The sequence below is a fragment of the Astatotilapia calliptera genome, chromosome 11, assembly GCF_964374335.1.
Source record: "Astatotilapia calliptera chromosome 11, fAstCal68.1, whole genome shotgun sequence".
Classification (NCBI taxonomy): Eukaryota; Metazoa; Chordata; class Actinopteri; order Cichliformes; family Cichlidae; genus Astatotilapia; species Astatotilapia calliptera.
The window spans coordinates 25,968,777-25,990,607 of NC_137432.1; the positions used below are offsets into that span (position 1 = coordinate 25,968,777).

General features: G+C 41.9%; 1 protein-coding gene across 1 annotated transcript in view; it reads left to right on the forward strand.

Moving 5' to 3' along the window:
* Positions 1 to 21,831, forward strand: part of cicb (capicua transcriptional repressor b) — a 43,920-nt gene that overhangs the window by 12,792 nt on the left and 9,297 nt on the right. Inside the window, exons 3-14 of the mRNA XM_080308288.1 lie at positions 10,855 to 11,004; positions 11,155 to 11,329; positions 12,096 to 12,207; positions 12,324 to 12,506; positions 12,604 to 12,736; positions 12,827 to 13,005; positions 13,338 to 13,476; positions 14,166 to 14,263; positions 14,363 to 15,353; positions 15,451 to 15,590; positions 15,717 to 15,877; positions 19,788 to 19,978. Coding sequence (XP_080164414.1) covers positions 10,855 to 11,004; positions 11,155 to 11,329; positions 12,096 to 12,207; positions 12,324 to 12,506; positions 12,604 to 12,736; positions 12,827 to 13,005; positions 13,338 to 13,476; positions 14,166 to 14,263; positions 14,363 to 15,353; positions 15,451 to 15,590; positions 15,717 to 15,877; positions 19,788 to 19,978 — 2,652 coding nt within the window. The remainder of the gene's footprint in view (positions 1 to 10,854; positions 11,005 to 11,154; positions 11,330 to 12,095; positions 12,208 to 12,323; positions 12,507 to 12,603; positions 12,737 to 12,826; positions 13,006 to 13,337; positions 13,477 to 14,165; positions 14,264 to 14,362; positions 15,354 to 15,450; positions 15,591 to 15,716; positions 15,878 to 19,787; positions 19,979 to 21,831) is intronic.

Below are 21,831 nucleotides of genomic sequence, written 5' to 3' on the forward strand. Positions count from 1 at the left end.
TCTTTTATTTAGTCTTTTAAAAAGAGAGAATGAGAATGAAGGAGGCCTCAGTAAAGACGGCAGAATCCTTTTTTTTAAAAAAGCTCAACTGAAATGCATGTTTTGTCTAATTGTTTCTCCTGTTTATTTTTATGAAAAACTCTGACCATTGTGCTTATTATAAGTGCACGTGTGATGTTGACTTCCTGACCCCAGCAGCTGTTATTCTAACTCACTACAAACTATTTCCACTAGCTCTTGCTGTGTGTATGTCCATGCGCTTGTTTGTTTAACAGTGACTCATGTAACAGTATAGCGAAACAAAGTGCGAGCAGCTTTTTTGGACAGGAGTACTGAGGTGGCTCGACTCTAATGTGTGTAGGATATACTCTGTAATTTTCAGTATGTTGTGTGGGAATATTATGGAGTATTATGGAGTACGTGTGTGTGCATACGTGTATGAGAAAGCATTATTCATCAGCTGTTGAAACTAAAAGCTTACTTTTCCGTTGTGTTATATATGGACACGTACTATCAGTAAGAGTAATTCACTTCACCGGGGCCTCTTGCCCTCACCACTGTTCAGACCTTCAGGAGTGTGACAGAGAAGTGGACAGGGAAGGGAGCGCTGTCATTTTGAGTGTACGGTTCGTCCTCAGATCCCCTTTTTTGCAGCTGAAGGGACGCCGGATGAATGAATAGGCTCTCTTTGTGTGAGTGCACGCACACTCGGCTGTGTGCGCGCGAGGATGTTTTCTGTAGAGTCAGAAAGGGTGTGTGAGCTTTTGCATATGGCCGTAGGAGAGTGTGAAATACAACAGGGAAAAAAGGTGCGCGTTTATGTGTGTGTGTGTGTGTGTGTGTGTGTGTGTGTGTGTGTGTGTGTGTGTGTGTGTGTGTGTGCACGCAATCACACGTTTTGCGTGTTTATAATTTGCAAGTACATGTAGGTGTTAGTGTATTCTCATCAGCTTGGAGAATACGAGCAGTTGGTGGAGTTTTTCAGATAATTTTAAATATTGTTTTGTGAATTTGTTATTATTAAAAAGGTGTCGGATAATTTTCCTGTCTTGGAGTCATGGGGAATTGTTTCACAAACGCTAACAGGCACTCTAAACCCTTTGAAAAAAAATAATGTTGACACTCTTCAGCTTCTACTATATTAGCATGATAAGTATGTGAGTATTTGGGTGATAGTATTAGCAATGATGTGGAGTATCAGTATTGTTATAAATTAGCTTGTATTTATAGCAAACCATACTCACACCTGTTAATAAGGTGGCGGAAACATCCTCACTGAAATCCTCATCCTTATCGAAATTCTCATAGATGGGTTACTAACTCAGCAGTGACAACATGTTACAACTGTTTCACGCCCTGAAATGTTTTAGGCCATTAAAAGAAAATAATATGTTAAAAGCTACAGAAGATTAAAAAAACTTTAGATTGATTAGGACTGAACTAAAATTCTGCACCGTAAAAAAAAAAAAAATCCTAAAAAAACAGTAACATTCCGGCAGCTGGGGCGCCAAAATAATACCATAAAATAACAGAAAATAACTTTCTCATGAAAATACGGTTATTTTCAGTAATGACAATACAGTTTGTTGCCCTAATTTTACATGGGATTTTGCCTTTTTCAAGTGCTTTTAAGCATTAAATTAGGAACATTTTAATATGATTAAACAATGAAATTACCTATAAACAAGGTCAATGAATGCGGCAATATGAATAATAATACTTAAATGTACAGAAATATACAGTTAACAGTTGGTTTAAATAGTAATGGATTGCATTCATATAGTGCTTTTTGAGACCCTCAAATTCCACTTTATAATTCCCCTCTGGCCATCACCAGTAGGTGGTAGGTGAAGTGTCTTGCCCAAGGACACAAGGACCGAGAGTGTCCGAGCCAGGGCTCGAACCGGCAACCTTCTGATTACAAGGCGAACTGCCAACTCTTGAGCCACGATCGTCCTAAACAACAATAATAATAATAATTATTTGATGTAAAAACAGTTTATAAGAATCATTTTATATATTTTTCCATAGCATTACATTTGAATTTAACAGTTCAATCTTCAAATAACGGACAACTAGTTGTGAGATTATGATACATTTGTGAATGTATTTTAACAATCTAAATATACATATGTACAGACAAATACATTTAAAAAACAAGAAAGTTATGTTTTATTACATTTACAGTGATTTTACATTAACTTACATTTGAAATGTAAAATCACAGTCTATTTATGTGAATTTAATGATATTCTAGAAGAACAGTACAAAACTGTAAAATACACAGTAAAATACTTTTACATTACTTTTTTACAGTGTGTGAAAAACCTGATACTTAAGCTGCCGCTACTATTAAATAATATCAAATCTAGCATCCCTTAGATCATTTACTCAAGTGTATAGTTAGTGTGTAAAAATAGAAAAGATCAAAGGGACAATACATGCAATTACTTTATTGGTAATCAGTCCTGTCTTCTCTGCAGTATAATCCTGCACACACGCATCGGTAGGTTGTGTTTTCATTAATTCACTCTGAAATAACACAGCAACGCCCTGCCGTGGGTAAGCTGACACTGTGATGTACTTTTTAAGACGAAGCTGCATATGTTCCCTGTGTGTGTGCGTGTGTATGTGTGTGTGTTTCACCATCTATGAGGTGCTAATGAGGCTTTACATTGTCGTGTCTTTTTAAGCACCCCTGTAACTTCCTGCAACATAAAAACAACAACAACAACAAAAAGCTATTAAACAAACCGTCTGAAAAGGTAAAGGACAAGAGCCGCCTTCTTCTTCTTCTCCTTTTTTTTAAAATGGTGTCACATGTGTATTACATGCAGTGTGTCTGTGTGTGCGCACATCTATGAGACAGACTAACAAAGTGTCAATCACTGGGTACCGGATATGATGTGTGAGCGCTAAATGTCTGTTGCCATGGCAACAAAGCAAACATCACACTGATGTAGCTTGTACATAACACAGAATATTCACAAATAGAAAAGGCAGTCCCCCCCTTTTTCTGTGTGTGTGTGTGTGTGTGTGTGTGTGTGTGTGTGTGTGTGTGTGTGTGTGTGTGTGTGTGTGTGTGTGTGTGTGTGGCACGTGTGCTTGTGTCCCTTTTCTCTGAGAGAAGAAGAACTTCAGCAGGCTCACATGTTTTTACTCTCTAACGTGTTACTAACGGCTCCTTCTTTCTTACATCTCGGGCATCTTTAGTCAACATTCTCAGAAAATGGAAACAATCTAGGATAACTGGAGGGGGTTTCCTTTAATTCAGGCGTGTAAAACTCATTTTATTTTATGGGCCACATACAGACTAATCTGATCTCAAGTGTGCCAGACCAGTAAAACCACTGCATAATAAACTATGAAAATAAAGCCCTCCATATTGTTCCCTAGGTGTAAAGAAATGCTCTCAGAATACAGCAGCAGCTGCTTCCTCATCTTCTGCTGTTGTCTGTAATTTTGAAAGTTGTCTTAAAATCAGCAGAAAATACGTGACTTTTTATATTTAATGAAAGTTGTAGCCTTCTTTAGTGACGACTTTCATCAGTTCAGCTCTGAAGTCGGTGAAGAAGATGTTTATGGTGGGTTTTTTGTGTATTTGTTCTCTTGTGTCCAGATCACTAGTTCCTCTCTTCTCTATACGACCATGTAGTGAAACTACCTCTCTGTGCAGACTCATTGTAAGCATGAACGTTTTCTTAAAGAGCACCTTTAATTATTAGATTTATATTTGAATATTATTTATATGTCATTATTCCTCAGCATTTTTACCAAATCTTCATAATTCTTTGTCTCAGTGTCACATGCACACGCAGTTTGTGCAACATGGAGTAAACATGTCACACTCCCTTAAGAACACGTGAATACACTTTTTTGCACTGCTGTTCTGCACTTCGATGCATCTTTTTGACGTTCGCCCGCCTTCGTCTATCTCATTTTTGATTTTTTTTTCTAAACAATTATGAGACTTTTTTTTTAACCCTTTGCTCCATCGCATTGCAGTGGCTTCGCTTCCCCTCCTTTTACACTTCGCTCTCTTCATCCTGGTCTACCCGGATACGGATACCCGGGAATAACATCCCCACTCCCTCCCGTCCCTGCTTTACGTAACGCTTAAAGCCCTGCATATCCTCCCTGGCCATGGCAACAACCACATCTGGATCACGCAGCCCATCTAGACTGGCACCAAAGCAAATGTGAAGCCCTCAAGACTTACCACAAAAGTCATGTGCAGTCATAATCCTGTTTCCTGATGGACTTTGGGGAGATTCTCAAAATGCATTGGTGCACTGGGAGTTTGTAGTCTGAGGTGGCTCCAAGACTTTGAATGCATGTAAAGTTAGAGCGATATTGAGATTTGTTACTGCTTCTTTAAGGTTTCTGTCAAACCCACATTCATTATTCTTTTCAGGTGCTCCTCATATGACAAAGTTTACAACGAGTTTGTAGTTTCCTTCACAATTTCTTCTCTGTCCTTCATCCCACTCTCCTCCTCTCCTTTCCCTTTGCATCTCTACTTCCACAGTCTATGCACTTGCTTTCTGGTTTGTTAGCCATTTATCTGCAGGCTAGTAGTGCCCCCAGATGGTCAGACACATACATTACAAGTTCCCTCACTCGGTTGATGGAGGGATCTGGGTCTTAACTTCGTGTTTCACATATTTTTCCTGCTGCTCATCATTTGATGTTGGTAGCAGTGTTAATGAGTCTTGTAGAGCCTTTTGCATTGATTCTATTCAATTCCCTAATGTGTGTCATTCATCAAAGTAATCACTGAACATAATCTGTAGTCACAGTTTTTGTTTTTTTTTGTCTAACTTTCAATGAAACTGGAACAAAATGAGGAGCGAATCAAGCATCTTAAGAAAGCCCCCACAGAGCCGTCCCTCCTGGTATCCGTATGCCACATAACAGCGATTGGTTTATTTTAATGCAATAGGTGGTGATGGTCAGTAGTAGAGTTGTGACCGCGGGCGACATGGAGAACCTGTGCCCAACATAGCTGTTGCCATGGTAACTGCAAAAGACTGGTGGATCGAGTTATAATTGGACGGAGCAAAATGGTGGGTTGTGGGAGGGAGAGACAGAGGACAGGGGTGGAAGATGAATTAAGGGATGAGAGAGATGGGATGGGAAGAAGGAGCGAAGGCGGTGCTCCGCCTGCACAGTGCCAGTGTAGGTAAAGACGAGGAGGAGGAGGAGGAGGAGGAGGAGGAGGAGGAAAAGTTTCTCGTGTGATGTCACGAGGCGTTTGACAGATGTAATTGGGGGGTAAAGGCATGCACACATATGCACATGAAAAGCATGATGTCTGTGAGAAGAGACAGCACATGAAAGCTGCTGAACACCTACACAGATACTGCACCGCCAGCACAGCAGCAGGGAGAGATGGTGAAGCCAAGCTTTAGGGGAATTTCTCTTTTACTGTTTGTCTTCACACCTTCTATCTTAGTCTTACCAGTCTGCACCACTTATCTCTTGTTTTATGTGACTAAGTGCTAAAATTCTGTGGTTTCCCAGCGTGTTGATTTCGCCTCCCTTGCATATGCAGCTTCTTGTGCACGCGATCAACTGATTTTCTTATCTGCACATCTTTTGCTCTAAAAAGGTATGACGGCCAGAAACCGTTAATCTACTTTTGTGCAAATACATGTGCAGTATTATTACAACACTAAGTGAACTGGAATTGTGCCGTACTCAGACCAGGATAAAGGAAAAACCCATTATTCCGCTCTGAATAATTGGTCAGTTGCAGTTCCAGTTATGTTTACCCAGGGTTGCAACCACTGAACAGCCACAGCAATCTTTCATCTCCACCCCTAACCCTCTTTCACTCTTTTTTCCTTTTCATTCTCTGAGCCAAGCTGTCCAGCATCCCCTCCTTAACACACCATGTTTGCTTGATTGACTTGTTGAGAGTGCAGTGCAGTTGATAAGCTTTAGTCTCTTAGTCTGTGTCAGTGATTAAAGTTTTGTATTTTCCAATTACATTTTATTTATGTTTCATTCTGAATGTTTTGAATTCAGGTCAGTTTCAGTTAGTTTCCAAAGTGGTTTTGCTTGTTTCAGTTTAGTTTTTACTGCTTAGTTTTAGTTCAGTTTTTGTTAGTTTTTCTATGTAATTTCTAGTGTTTTTAAAGATTATTATATTGGACGTGTGCCCCAGGGATAGGTATTATAATACAAGCCCAAGACTTTACAGAAATAGTTGATTTGGTCATGTAGACCAGCGGTCCCCGGGCCTCGGACCGGTACCGGTCCATGAGTCGTTTGGTACCGGGCCGCGAGGGTAGAGGCTCAGGTGTGAAATGTATGGTTTTCAGGGTTTTTATCGGTTTTCAGCGTTATTTTGTTATTGTTTTTATCGTTAACTCGGTTTTCCTGGGTCTTTTCACGTGTGTTATGAATAAATCTTCTTTTTCGGTACCAGTACTAGTTTTATTTTGTTGTATTTATCCGCGACACCTTAAAGGCCGGTCCGTGAAAATATTGTCGGGCATAAACCGGTCCGTGGCGCAAAAAAGGTTGGGGACCGCTGATGTAGACACTCTGATTCTAAATAAATGTGTCCATAAAATACTCGTCAAACAAGTTGTGCTTTTCAGATGTGACGAAAGACTAAAAGTAAGGAAATGTCCTCAATACCCTTGAGTTGCAAACATTTCCAAATACTCTTATAGAAGTGTAACCCAGGACTTAGAGGGTTAACTTTTTTACTACTAAGGGCAGCTGCTGCCAGTGTGTCTCTCAGCCTTATTGGTCAGGTCTCAAGCTCCCGATGTGCTGACTGGCTGCTGGTGATAAATTCAGTCCCTCCCAGTATTGTATTTGTCTTATGGAACCATTAAAAAGGCTGAGAAGCAGTTCTTGCCTCAGTGAGAACCCACATCACAAATACCCATCCTCTTTCTATCTGTCTCATCAGTATAATGTCTATAAAATCTATTTAAATGCTTCCCCTTTGTCTGCCCCATCTCAGGCCTCTCACACCCTTCCTCCTTTTGAAAGAAGTTCTGTTTTCACAAGTTGTTTTCTCTCCACCCCCCATACCTCCCCCCCTCTCTCTCTCTCTGGCTCTCCTGCTGAAAATGACTCTCAGTCTATTTTTACCCTCTGGTCCTCTCCAATGTTAGTCTGTTCCACCCATTTTTTCCTCTCTTTCTAACCAGTCCTGCTCTCCTGTTTTCAATTCTCTTCTTCTTTTCTTTCACTTTTCCTCCTTGTCCCTGTGAGTGTTGCATCAGAACATTTTTAATTCTGTCTTGGAGGAGGCACATTTGCATGATGAAGAGATGGAAAATATTTGAAGAGCTTTTTATTGGGGAAAATTGCACCACTTGCCTCGTGGCTCTTGGCTGTGTTTCTGAAAGCAAACGTGTAGCATCACCAGAAAATGGTTATATGTATTTCAAATTCCTTTTTCGAATGATTTATATTTCTAACTTGTAATGACCCTGCATGCTTATCTAGGTTTATTGGGTGAGGGTATGCATTGCAATCTTGACCCCAAAGTCCTCATCAGAGTCCACCCCCTGTGCAGATTCCCTAGAGAGACCGAAGCAGCGTGATAGGTAAAGCGCAGATAGCACACTAGCGCCTCCCTGCATGTGTGGTCTTTTTGTGTATTAAAACTGGAGCCGAGCATTAGTAAGGGGGCGGAGCTTCTCTAAATTCTGTTAAGCTATCGGTTGGCCTACATCTGAGTGTCGGCGTTTGATACGCGCTTTCACCCACCACTCAAGGTTTACTACGACTCCTCCACCAATGAAAGAAAGAAGCACAAAAATACTCACTTTTGAGGCCTTACACGGACTCCAGCTCGTGTTCCCATATCGATACAGTGAAAATATTTATTAACTATTATTGAGTATTTTAAAGAAGCTTCGAGATTAGAGGGAGAAGAGGTTATAGTTGTAACGCCGGGTGTAATTTGCATATGACTGGCATTCCAGCGCACCCTTCCGCCAATCAGCGTGCGCGGCGGGTAGATGACGGTTCGATGCCAGGGCGAATAGCCGAATAGTATTCGCCCAGGGGGGGCGGGACAAGGCTGGGCGAGGTTGACAGGACGAGAAGGGGAGGGGTACGAGTACAGGAGGTGTGTGGGGGGGGGGCAAGCAGCCTAGTTTACAACAAGAGGAAGAGGAGGGAAAGAGAAAGAAAGGGCCAAGGCTTACGCGCGAGAGAGAGCGAATGAGGCAAAAATAAGGGAGTAAACTCGGGCTGGGAGGTGTGGAGATGTGATACAAGGACTTTTCTGGGCCAAAACAACACGAGTAACAGCAAGTAGTCAGCGGACTGGACGGTGTGCGCGCCGATGTCGTCCGCACGAAGTGGCTAGCTAACCTGCTGCAGACAGACCGACCTCTCAAACGGCTATCACCCAGCGTCGCGGGGTTTAAAGCCCCCACCTCCTTCCACCACCCCCCGCCGTGTTCTGGTCCTGTACTGGGGGGGGGGCATCTACAACCGGTCACTCTTTTGCTGCCTCGAAAGCTTGATCGAGGAGGAGTAAGAAAAATACAACAGCAACTGCGATTCATCTCACCCCCCTCCCCTCCTTCCTTTTCTCCTCGCTGACTTGAGCCAGGAGTCCTCACCGTGGTTGCTTTCATCGCTGTGTTGTAGTCTCATCATTTGCTAGCTAACGTCAGGTTTGTGGCCAGATTCGTCAGGCAGGATAGGAACTGCTAAATCGGAGACAGTACAGGTGGTTTTCTCGGTAATCAAACTGATGGATAGCGGGATTGTGAGCGCAGGGTGATGGATGAATGCACCAGATTTACGGTAACGATGTCTTCTTATGAGTGGGAACAAATACAACTAGTTCGGTGTTTCTTTTATAGGTGTTAACTGAATTGCCTGGTTAAAACAGGTGGATATCGTAATCCCGAGGGGGGTGGGGGGCATATATCAGAGAAACAAGTTTCGGAGTAATGCACTTAACAGACAGTGTTATATTTGATGTCAGTACATTTGAAAATAGGATTTTATAGTTGCGACATGAAAATAATTGCGTTTCTTTTGCCCGTGTCTGTGCGGCGGGTGCACGACCAGGGGCGTTCCCGAGAGGTTGGTCCAATTTGGAGCGGTGCACTTGAGGCTCCGGTTATTGCAAGAGGCAGCTAAATTTGCCGTGATTTCTTTACCCCCCCCCCCCCCCCTCTTTTTCTTTTAAAATGCCCGAATCAGCAAGTGTTGAAAGTCGGTGTTGAGGGAAACGGCGAACACTTGGACATTAAGCAGATTCACAGTAGTTGGAAATAGAAGAATCACTTGAGCTGTGATCAGCCCACTTTGCTTGTTGGAGCGCTGTTTTACCCTGATCGATACGGCGCTCTGTAGCTGTGCGAGTCCGGGACTTCATGTGCTTCTCAGTACCTGCCGAGCCCCACCTGCCCAAAACCGTGTAGTAGCGCAGAGCACGTTTTGACATGGCCCAGAAGGACTGCGTAGTTTCCGGGTGGCTGTATCAATCCAGGCCGTGGATGGGCTCGAGGCCTTGTTAACCCCTTCATGCCCTGCTGTAGTAATGTAAACAAACAGGGAGAGAGGGCATCGGGGGTAATTAGACCAAAGGGAGGCGGAACCCTGCCTTCGATCATAATCGTCTTTTTTCAGTGGCTCGTCTGTACACCGCTACATTCGCACAAATGTAACATTATTTAGTTTTTTCTTACGAATCGTTTACAGTACACCCTGTCCACTGATGTTTGTTCCGTGTGCGTTATTAGATTGCGGCATACTGCGATACGGATATATGGACTCTTATCTCGTATTTTAGTTAGGTTAAAAATAAATAAATAAGGATACCTCTTGAAGACCTCATCATGTCGGGAAGTGATGCAGTTATTCTTCTGAATGATGGCTGCAACCTGTAGGGATGAAAGGGATCCAGACACACTATGAGCTTCCCAGATTTTTGGAGTAAACATGTTCTCTTACCTGGATATCTACATGTTATAGAAGAAAGATTTTAAAAGGACTCATTATCATTACGTTTTAAAAAAAAGATTTTTTCTTTTGAAAACATCAAGGATTTCTTTCAACAATGTTCTCATCAGAGAATCCTCAGTATCTTCGCCAAGGATTAAGCATGTTTGGTTAGTCCATATCTTATTGTTTACCTGAAGTGTAATGCAGGTACACAGTGTAATGCCTTTCTGAGTGTTTTTGTTAATGTATGAAGCATTTTTATCTAGAGATTCTTTCTTTCTTTCTTTCTTTCTTTCTTTCTTTCTTTCTTTCTTTCAGTAAAGGAAATAGTGAGTTATACAGCATTTGTTTTATTTATGACATTTGGTAATGGCTTCTGTTCTCCATTCAGCCTGTTATTGGGAACAGAGAGTCCTTTTGTACATCTGCAGTTTTTGGAATGATTTAACCAGTTTAGTGGATGGAGGTCTGATCTGTTACTGTGGCAGTACTGATATTACTGGTAGCTTTCAAAGCACTGGTTCTTTCTTATTCTGCCATGTAACCACCGACCTTTACCTATTATCCCAGATGTTATCCAGCCTGTGGTTAGATGGCTAAAATGCAAGATGCTACTGTGGCCAAAGTACTACTGCAAGAAGTACTCTGTTGTTGTCTGTCTGATTTTTAGTATTTTTTGTTGTTTTTCCCATCCAAAATAATATAACATTTGTGCTTGATCACATTGTAAACTAATTGGTCATTGAGTAGGAATGCGACTGTTGTGTAAGTGTTACAGTGACTCCTCTAAATAAGTAAGCTGTTTCTTGATTTGTTAGTACGAATGACAGATTGTTTTGAATCTGAATTCAAGGCAAGGCCTCATATTGTGAATTTATCAGGTAAATTAATCTGAATTCCTTTTATCTTCTGCAGTGTGGACCAATGTAGAGCCCCGGTCAGTGCCAGTCTTCCCTTGGCATTCATTGGTCCCCTTTCTGGCACCTACCCAATCAGATGCTACTTCTCAGCCAGGAGAGGGCCAGCACCCAGTCAACCACCCTCAAGCAGCCAGTCTGAAGACGGGTAATGTTTATATTAAGACTGACCTAGAAGCTGTAAGGAGGGGGGGGGGGGGGGGAAAGGTGTTGTCACCAGTTTTGGGTTATTTTCCTTTGAAACTTCAGCAGCATTTACTGCTTTCTTTGCCCTGAATAATTTGTTGTTTTTCCTCAGAGTGTCAGGGGGTGGCAGCGCTGCCACAGGAGCCTGCAGAGGCACCTCCCACTGTAGAGAGAGGTCCCCCATCAAGGCCTCCCCCTGCTTCAGATGAGCCGCCTCCAGAGAAAGAGAAAGGAGATACAGAGAGGGAGAGGCCTGACAGTGAAACTGAGAGTGATGTGGATGACCCGTAAGAGCAGCTTTCTTTCTTTCTTTCTTTCTTTCTTTCTTTCTTTCTTTCTTTCTTTCTTTCTTTCTTTCTTTCTTTCTTTCTTTCTTTCTTTCTTTCTTTCTTTCTTTCTTTCTTTCTTTCTTTCTTTCTTTCTTTCTTTCTTTCTTTCTTTCTTTCTTTCTTTCTTTCTTTCTTTCTTTCTTTCTTTCTTTCTTTCTTTCTTTCTTTCTTTCTTTTCACTGTATTGGGATTTTGTGGGTAAATCTGTCAGGCTAAAAGAACACAGAGAAATAGAGGTAGCACAAACCCTCATGTTTTATCTGTTAAAGTGGTTATGTATTTGTCCAAGCCAGCTTTCACAGTAATTTTCTGTGTGGTGCTGTGTACCCACACATACAGTAAGGGAGTGTGATATTTTCTGTATCCTTGTGCTAATTTGGGCAGAAGAGCTCAATGCCAGAACAAAGCAGATGGGAACAAAAGCATTCCATCTCTGGTTTCTATCACTATATGAAAGGCAGTGGCCAGGCTGTCAGACATTGAAATGGATTAGCTATCTGCTGAATCTGCTGCTGTATCTCATGGGAGATGAACTACTTGTGCTCAGTGTCTACATCTCATAGACTCGCAGCCTTAAGGTAAATAATACCTGATGTTAAGTAGAAAATTACCGGGTTTTTAAATATTAGAGATGGAAAGAGAAGAAGTGCTAATGGGCCAGCCTCCATGCGGGTATGGAAAATTAAAGATTATAGACCCAGAGATGTTTTTCTGTCTCCTTTAGCTTCCTTCCAGGAGTCGTACAAGAGCAGCCTCTCTCTACATCACCAGGAAAGAGACGTACTCAGTCGCTCAGTGCACTGCCCAAAGATGGAGACAAGAGCAGCCCTGGAAAGGTGGTGTTTGTCTTTTTTTTTTTATTCACTGCATCCACAAAAACACAATTCTCAGTGTGTCCTTAATTAAGATATGTCACGTAATATCTGACTGTTTTTCTTGCTCACTCTTTCAGAGGGAGAAGGACCACATCAGGCGACCAATGAATGCATTTATGATTTTCAGCAAGCGCCATCGAGCATTGGTTCACCAGCGTCACCCGAACCAGGACAACAGGACAGTCAGCAAGATTCTTGGGGAATGGTGGTACGCTCTAGGACCTAAAGAGAAACAGAAGTACCATGATTTGGCTTTCCAGGTATCCAGATACATACAGAAAGATGTACATAATTTTAGAAAAATGGTTCAGTCGTATATCAGTTTAGATGCATACCTGTCCCTTCTCTTGGTCTCAGGTCAAAGAGGCCCACTTCAAGGCCCACCCAGACTGGAAGTGGTGCAATAAAGACAGAAAGAAGTCCAGCTCTGAAGGTCGTGGGGTACCAGGGAGCAAAGACATCAGAGAGAGGAGCATGTCTGAATCCACAGGTTGGTCAATATGCAGCATACATTTACAGAGATTCTCATATGCCCGTTATTCTTCAAGTCCTTATCAGTGATATTTTTGCCTTGGGATAGAGCCCCATTCTGTCGAGCTGAAGGGTGTCAGTCCAGGACTGGTGGGCGTGTCCGAGAGGACTACAGGAGAGGGCCATGCGAGCCAGCTTACTCGCCCCAGAGCCTTCTCCCAAAGTGCTGTGCACAGCCTGGAGCGGAGTGACAGGGGTAATACGCAAGCCCTTGCAGAACTGGCACAGGTGAGAGAGGAGAACAGCTCATCAACTGAGAACGTTGAATATTGAATGTTGAAGCTTAGTATTTTCTTTTTAAAGAATAAATGAAAGGCAGCCATTACTGCTACCAGTGCAGTCAGAAATTTAAAGATGTGTTTTGTGAATTCATTTTGTATTCCCAGCAATAGAAGATGTTTTCTACTTTTGCTTTCCACAAACATGAAAAAACTGTTTTGGCAGTAGGATGGTGCATTTTCAGTCCCAGACTGGCATCTTGAACACATTTAACACATTGCTACATCAAACCCAAATAAGGTTACAACAAGAAGGTCATCCTAATATGTCTTTTGTCTCAGATGTGTGGGGATGGTGGCAATCAGTTCTCGAGCCATGCCCCTCCTTTGGCACAGTCTCAGCGTGGGGTCAGCGAGGACATGACCAGTGATGAGGAGCGCATGGTCATCTGTGAGGAGGAGGGAGATGATGATGTCATTGGTGAGAAATGAATACTACTGTGCTCATGCAGCCATATTAGATTAGAGCAATTAATGTGTTAGTAAACTGCTTCCAGCAGCACTGAACCACACTGCGTATTGTCATCTTCTGTATGTTTAAAAAAAACAAAACACCCACTCAGTACTAAGAGGTAATGTCAGCAATTAGTTCCTTGTGAAACAGTCACATGTTGTTTAGTCTCTCCTGTTATTGGCCACTTTGACATTTCAGATTTTAAGAAGTGAGAGCAGTTTCAGACATGCCCCAATTATCTGGTTATTTAAACGGTAATTATGAGCAGCTGAGTGTGAAAAACTGTTCACGTCAGCTTCTCGCTTGTAATTACAAGTCTGAAGTTTCAGGTATCACTGACATTAACAATATCCTTGCTAAATGGCTGCAAATGCACATCATCTGGGATTTGCATTAGAAATAAAATAAAAAATAATACAGCGAGTTCAACCTCTTTTGAAAGGGCTTAACTCTGTAACAGCAAAAATGGCTAATTAAAGTTGTCTAACTGGTCTGACTACAAGATTGCAATGCAAGCTGACAACCTTGGATAAAAGGTGTTCTCTGCTTTCTCCCAGCATTACATGAATGCATCACAAGTTTTCCCTGACCTTTTGAGTGGATGTTAAATTTTAAGGAATATCAAGTGTAGCTGGAGTGTGTGCTTCTTTCCGCAGAGGACCCTTATCCCAGCAGCTCCATAGACCTCAAGTGTAAGGAGCGTGTGACTGACAGCGATAGTGAGAACGGTTCGGGTGATGAAAGCGATCGAAAGGTAATGGTATTGATAGCTATCAGTTTAACACACACAGATTTCTTGAAACATTTTAAAGGTGATTATCCTGTGTAACATCTGTATATTTGTCCTTTTCAGAGAGTTTTTGCTCCAGTCATTTGCTCTTCTGCTTCCTCCTCTTCCTCACACCATACTCCTCATGGTAGGAGTGTCTCACTGTCCTCCTACCCCACCACCAAGCGCTATGATGAGGGGAGATCAGGAGGGGGAGCATTTATGGACCACAGGAGGAAGGAAAGAGCAGAGGGAGAGAATAAGGATGCATTTGGAGGGGAGGAAGGTGGAAGTGGGCAAGCCACTTCTCTCTCCCTTTCTTCTGGTCAGTCAGTCATGTCCACTTCTCCAGCCGGAGGGCCTCTTCCCTCATCAGTAAGTTCGCTGGGGGCGAACCCACTCCTTAGGGTGGCCTCTACAGTGGTGACCAATGTAATGCGTCCTGTTATCAGCACACCGCTCCCTATCGCCAGCAAACCTAGAGATGGAGCCACTTCATCCAACCCTCACCCTTCCGAAAGGAAGTCTCTGACTCCCCAGCAGCAGCCGCAATTCTTGATTGGTTCAGCTTCAGGAGGCGGGGCCACAGCCACAGGGGGTGGGTACTATTCTTCGTCATCACCCAGTCCAGCTATGGGTCCAGGTGGTGTAGTGACTAATTTGGTGTTAGGAGGGGCTTTGCCTCCCCAACCCTCTATACAGCTTGTAACCCCCTCCCCACAACCCCAGCCATCTCAGCCACAGGCTCTTCCACCCACTGCTGTTTCAGCTCAGCATAGCCAAACCAACGGGCCCCTGCCTCTGCCCCTGCTTCAGCCCCAGTTCCTTCCTGCTTCCTCCCTGGCACCCCCTGGGAGTAAGGCCATCACTCAAGTCCAGTACATTCTGCCTACCCTACCTGCCAACACCAACCCAAAGAGTCCACCTCAGCAGCTCAGCCAGCCAACCAGTGTCTTCAACCTGCCCACAGCTCCACCGACACATGTGTCCTTGGCCAATGGAAAGCAGCAGGGTACAAGTCCACTGACGGGATACACGTCCAGCCCAGCAGTAGGAGTCGGCCCAGGAACTAGAGGTGAAAGCTCTAACAGGAGACACAGCACTGGAGCTAATAGTCTGTGTTGACTTCTAATGAAATGCTCATTCCCCCTGTTTATCCGCGTTTTCATCAGTGCAAGCACAGTCTCCGGCGCTCCAGGGTAAAATGCTTGTTCCCATGGCAACAGTGCGGACTGCGCCAGCACCTGCCCAGCAGTTTCCGATTGTGGCTCCACCTCTTCCTGTCCAGAATGGAGCTCAGTCCGGAAGCAAGGTCAGCGGTGCTTCACTGATGACGTGTTTTTAAACTGTAGTCATTTTCTTATTAAAGCTTTATCTGAGCAAAGCTGCAAATAAACATTTGTGTTGGTTCTTCTATCTTTATTTTTTTCCCCCCCAGATCATCCATATAGCTCCTATGCCCGTTGTTCAATCTCAGCTGCCTCAGGGTGGAGCAGTACATCCTGCCAGCCCCTTCCCTGTAACAGTGGGCACAGCTGCTGTGGTAGCACCAGGATCAGCCCCCTCCCAGGCTGTTCTAGTGCCACCAGCACCTACAAGGTAGGAGATATCAAACTGCAGTGAGACAGTGAATATGAATATGGGACCAATAGTTCACCAATAGCACTTGGTGACAGTGGGGAGGAAGGACTCCTCTTTAAAAGAAAGAGACCTATATCAGAAACAGCTCTAAGGAGGGGCGGCACTCTGCTGTAACCAGCTGGGGGTTGGGAAAGTAGATGAAACCAGAAAGAGGAGTGCAGAGATCCCATAAAGAACAAGGAACGAAATAAACACCACCATCACCATGTTGGCACTCTTTAAAAATCATTAAAAAATATTTTTAATTGTGTGCTTGTTTGTAACCTTGTGGTGTCCTATCTTTCTTCTTAATTAGAATCAGTAACAAAATTTCTTTAGGTGCAAAATATAGTAATGTGATTAAAAAGAAAAAAGTTAATGTGTTGAAAACAGAAAATGTTAGTATTTAAAGAACTTATATCATGTCTGCTGCCTTATTATGACAGCTGAGTACACATGCACAGCTAATTCCTCCAACTGTTTCTTATGAGAAAGAAAGCATGATCTGTTGAATAGCCCTTTGAGCCAAAATTAAAAGAGGCATAAGAAAAGTGTTTTGTTCACTGAGAACATTGTTGATCTGGCAGTGCAGGGCAACAATAGAAGAAAAAAAAAAACTCATCTGAAAAGCACCGTCGATTTACCCACATTTGCCCCCCTCTTTGGATTTTCTTTCATTCCACTCACTTTAAAAATGAAAATCCAGTAAATGCTTTACCTATAAATTACACAGCATGTGAGCAAGATGAGGAATTACCCGGCAGCCAAATGTTGACCTATCTGTTTCCCATTTTTCATAGCTAACTGGAACAGCTTTAGTGCTGTCAGCCTGTGTTAAACACATTTTAAATTCTAGTTAATAAATGAAGTGAAACTTCCAGTGTGGTTATTGGGGCTGTTTGTCACTACTCACAGTATTTCTAAACTTTCCACTGCTGTTCATAACAGACGTGTTTGAACTGACATAAAGCATTTATATAATGGAGACTGATGTTTGACAGCTTAAAAGCTATTTTCTAACAGATAGATAAACCCAGCAATGCAACACATCACATGTCTGAGAGCAGCTGTAAACAAATGTGCCAGTAAGGCTTGACTCAGCTCTGATTAACAAGCACTCATTTATAAACATATGCCAGCCCTTGTGCACCCTAGTCCCCAGTATCCCTGAGCTGCAGTTGATCTCTGTAATTGTTCACTTATTGGAAGTGTCTTTGCATTAGGGCTGCAACAATTCATCAAGTAACTCGATTACAAAAAAATCTTTGAGGCAAATTCTTGGCTTCGATGCTTCGTTTGCACTCGGTTGTCACCGTGTAAGCGTGAGCGTTTCACCCACATTTGTGACTAAAAATAGACCCGCAGTAGGAATGTATTTAGGAGCACGTGTGAACAAAAAGTATTATAATATTAAGGTCATGCAGCCCCCAGTTTTTCCACAAAAAGACTGATAGTACAACAGCAGCAGTGAAGATGATGCTGTCGTAGTTTAATGTGGAGCTGTCGTCAAGACGCTCAGGTGGCGTAAAAGAAAACAGCATTTGTTACTTTAATCACTGTAAAAACCTTTACTTGGAAAAAGCTGCATGCAAAGCTTTAAACCCACCTGTTCAACAAGCTGCAACGTTTTAGCTGCTCACATCCACCGCCATTTATCTTAGACTACAAGCTATCTGCGTTAGTGCTATAGAAGTTCACATAAAATATGCAGATGAGCTGTTAACCTAATTTAATACATTTAATTTAAATTAGGCAGATTGATAAAGGCTGCAGCTGGCCACTTTCTATCACAGTGATACCTGCAGCAAGCAGGGGCGAATCTAAAGGGGGGTATAGGGTGTACTAAACCCCGTACCTTCCTTTACAGCTTATTTCAAGGCTCTAGTAATGTAAAATATATATAAAAATAAAAACAAAAGTTAAAACAAAATTCAAAAGTTGCTTTTGTTTTTTTGTTTGCATGGGCAAGTGAAACTCTCAGCCACTGACCTGGGGCTGTTAGGTTGAACACTGAATTATTATTATCACTAATTATCATTAATCATTGATTATTATTGGAACAACCTCCCTCAAAATAGTAGGCAGGCATGCTCTGTGGAGGTTTTTAAAACTAAGTTGAAGACACATTTGTTCACCCTATCTTACATGTCTTAATTTCTATGTCTTTTACTTTTTAAATTCTTACTGTTTTTAACTTGTATTGTGTTTTTACTTGTACTGCTATTTATCCCTTTTTATTTATTCATCTTTTTAGTTTCAAATAGCTGTACAGCACTTTGTTTTAAAGCGCTTTATAAATAAAGTTATTATTATTATTATTAACATCTACACCATCAGAACATCCGTTTTCTGAATTGGGACATGCTGCAGCTCAGCACATGGCAAACAGTTCAGTTCAGAGAACGTTTTTCTTCATTGCAATCACCACATACAAGACTTAAAAACACATACACGTGAACACACAGCAAATGTACCTCATCCAGGAGGTACAATCCTGTCAGAACTCAGTCTGAAGTCTGTTGTTTTTATGTACCTTTTTTTTTTTTTAATTTTTATTGCCAACTGTCCAGGGTGTACCCTGTATCCCCCCCTATGATAGCTGCGATAGCTCCAGATTTCTGTATTTGTTATCTGTCTATTGTTGCATTTTTAATTTTTATTTTAATTTAGCAGTTTAGTTCTGTGGATGGGTGTTTAATTCAGTTAAACTATTAAAATTTGTAATTTCTAAAGTGTAAACCAATAAGCAATCTCATTAATAAGGCAAAAGTATTTCTTATCCGATAACTTACTTAATTGATAAGATACTCGATTAACAAAGAAATCAATAGCTGCAGCCGTATTTTGCAGGCTTTCTGCATATGACAGATGTGCTGTATATATATACACATAAATACTTAGAGGGAACACGTTGATCCTCCCTTTACAGGTTTGCTGCTGTGCTTTCTTTGATGCAACATTAAAATGGAGAAGGCAAGCCACGCGTGCAGCTTCATTCACAATCTGTAGTAAACATCAGTTAACCAGCGATAATTCCCTGAAATCATTTTGAGCTTAAAGACATGCTCTGTCTCCGTGTGCACTCAATTTGGTTACTTCCAAAATAGAAGTTAATCAGAAGGAGTGTTTTTACATGACGATTTTGCCCACTGGCTAGATAATAAAAGGTTTATTCAACAGTTTTAGACCAAATGAAATACTTTCTAAATGGGCCAGTTTATGCCTTCCAAGGTTTTAAAAAAAGGCACTTTAATTCCAAACAGGCTTTTACTGCAGTTAATGGGGAAATAAAACTCTCTGAGTAATCACCAACAATATTATAAGTTAACAGCTGAGTTATTAAAAAACAATATGCTATCTTTTCCTTGCAGCATATAAGCTGAAGCTGTGTAGCTTCTCCATATTTCCTGTAACACAGTGAGCAGACAACACGAGAAACCGAAATTCCAGTAGGGGTGCAGCTGTAACACTACAGCTCTATTCTGGATATGTTAGTCATGCTGCTGGTGGCCCAAGTTGCCTCTGCCTGCCACCCCCACACTACCTCTCATCTCCTCTCTCACACACACACACACACACACACACACGCAGCACTAGTTATCTAGTGCTACTTGCTGTGATGTACACTCACCAACTGACCCTCACTGCAGCACTTCTCTTTTTGTCTTCCTCTTTCCTTCCAATCGTGTCTCTGTTCCCTGCACTCTCAGTCTGCCTCATTATTCTACTGTAACATGGGCTGTCGCTGCCTCTGCACCCTTCCTGACATTTCTTATTACAATAAATGTCATCCTCCTTCCGCCTGCTTCTTCTTCTTGCCTTCTTCTTCTGTTGTTGTTTTTTTCATTTTATAATAATCACCTCACCTGTATCTGTACCTCCTGTCCAGGATCACCTACGTCCAGTCCACTCCAGGGGTACCATCCACCCTGCCTCTAGTCTCCAATGCAACAGCCTCCTCCCCTTCGCAGCAAGCTCTGCCAGTTCCTGGGTCTGCATACGTACCCGCGCCCCTTGCAACTCTTGGGTTCACAGCCATTGCCCCGCCTGGACAGACGCTTGTACAGCCGCTGATTGCAGGTCAGAGCCGTGGAAAAAATAATCCAAAGATCCTGGGTTGTTTTTTTTGTTTTGTTTTTAATACAGCAATTCTGTATTTTGAATACATCATACTGTGTGGGTCACATATGGCCCTCTGAATAATGTTGATGTAACAATGCCAGCATCAAAGTGCATTGATGACTGATGACCTTTTCTGCTAGCTGAAACATACACTAACCCTGCATTCATGTGCTCTTTGGATGGTCCTGAGTTCAAAATATCTGCTTTAAGTAAAACATTGATAGCTTCTTCGTGTTTAGAATTATTTTATTATAGGCTTTTAGGCTAATAAATAACGAATCTAGGTCACTCTACGAGGAGGGCAACAAATCGTTAAAAACTGTCACATGACAAAGTAAATTCAAGCCTAAAAATTAATTTACTATGCATGAGTTTTTATCATTGTTAAACAAATTCTTCTAATGTTCACTTTACATGGTGGATATGATGTTTTTGAGGTTGAGATCAACAACTCAACTTTCCCTGACTTCCCAAGTTGCTTTTTCATCTTGGTTTAGCATTCATTTGAATTTTTAGCAGTAACACTACACTAAAATTACAAAACACAGGTTGTTACTGGTCGATGGCACACTTCGTTACACAACAGTGTCAAAGACGTTGAGATAAGCTGGAGGACAAACCTTTTTGTAAACATGATTTACTACAAAACCATTTGTAAAGCTAGTTTTTGGTGAAGAGGAGCGCTGACAGAACGTCCTGCGTTCAGGGTTAGAGGACCTGCAGGGGAGAGCTGCACAGCCGGGAAGCAGCATGATCAAAGCACCTGGAAATGCAAAGAGCAACACAGCAGAGATGTAGAGGAAAAGAGGGTCTCGGCTAAGATCTTACATCAGCTGGCCGAAGCTGTTACGGTGTTGGGGTATATGGTGTCAGCTGTGGGGGGAAAATGGATGATTTTGTGCCCTCATGAAAGCTCATGTTAATAGTCTGAATTGGGGGATGTTTCTTTCCGTTTAAATGTGGTGCTCCTGCCTCCACATGTAGGCAAGGTAGCCCCTCACTCTGACCCAGAAAACAGGTTTTCCAATGCTCTTAGCTAATATATGAAATCTACTAGACTATTATGTCTCTGAGTATTTCCATGAGCTTATACAGTTACAGGCCACAGTGAGCAAAGTTCACAAACTTGTTTAACTCTTGGCCCAAGTTGTAAATTCAGTCTATTTATAGAGCACAGGGTTCAACAGCTTTTACTATCAAGAGCCAGTTTGGACCCGAAGACAAAAATGAAAGTAAATATAACTTAATGTGGTGTAAAAATAAGAGATAACAAAGGTGACACAGCATTTTAAGTATACATTAACATTACTAAATGTCCACGGGTCATTTTTGTCCTCTAAAGAAATCTTTTGCTATCAAAAATGTATTTGTTATTCATCAAATGGGCTGAAAATAACAGAAGTTATTCATTACTATACTATGAATGATTGGAATAAGTTTCAAGTAATTTGATTTATTTATGTGGTTTTTATTGAATTTTATAACGTTGTTGGCCCTCGTGGACAAAAATGACCCCAAAGTACAAAGTGTTGCAAAGAGCCGTATTTTCACACCATACTGTTTTCAAACATCTTTGATCTTGGATCACTGATGTGTGGGGTCAAGCACTGGTCATAACAACCACAACAGGCAGCACAATGAGGAGGCAGGTGCTCTATATTCAATGAAATTTTATTTATACAGCGCCAAATCACAACAACAGCCGCATCAAAGTGTTTCGTATTGTAAGGTAGACTCTACAATAATACATACACAGAAAGTATCCTCAAAAGCCTCCATTGCACTGGAGATTTGCATACTTTGATGAGCAT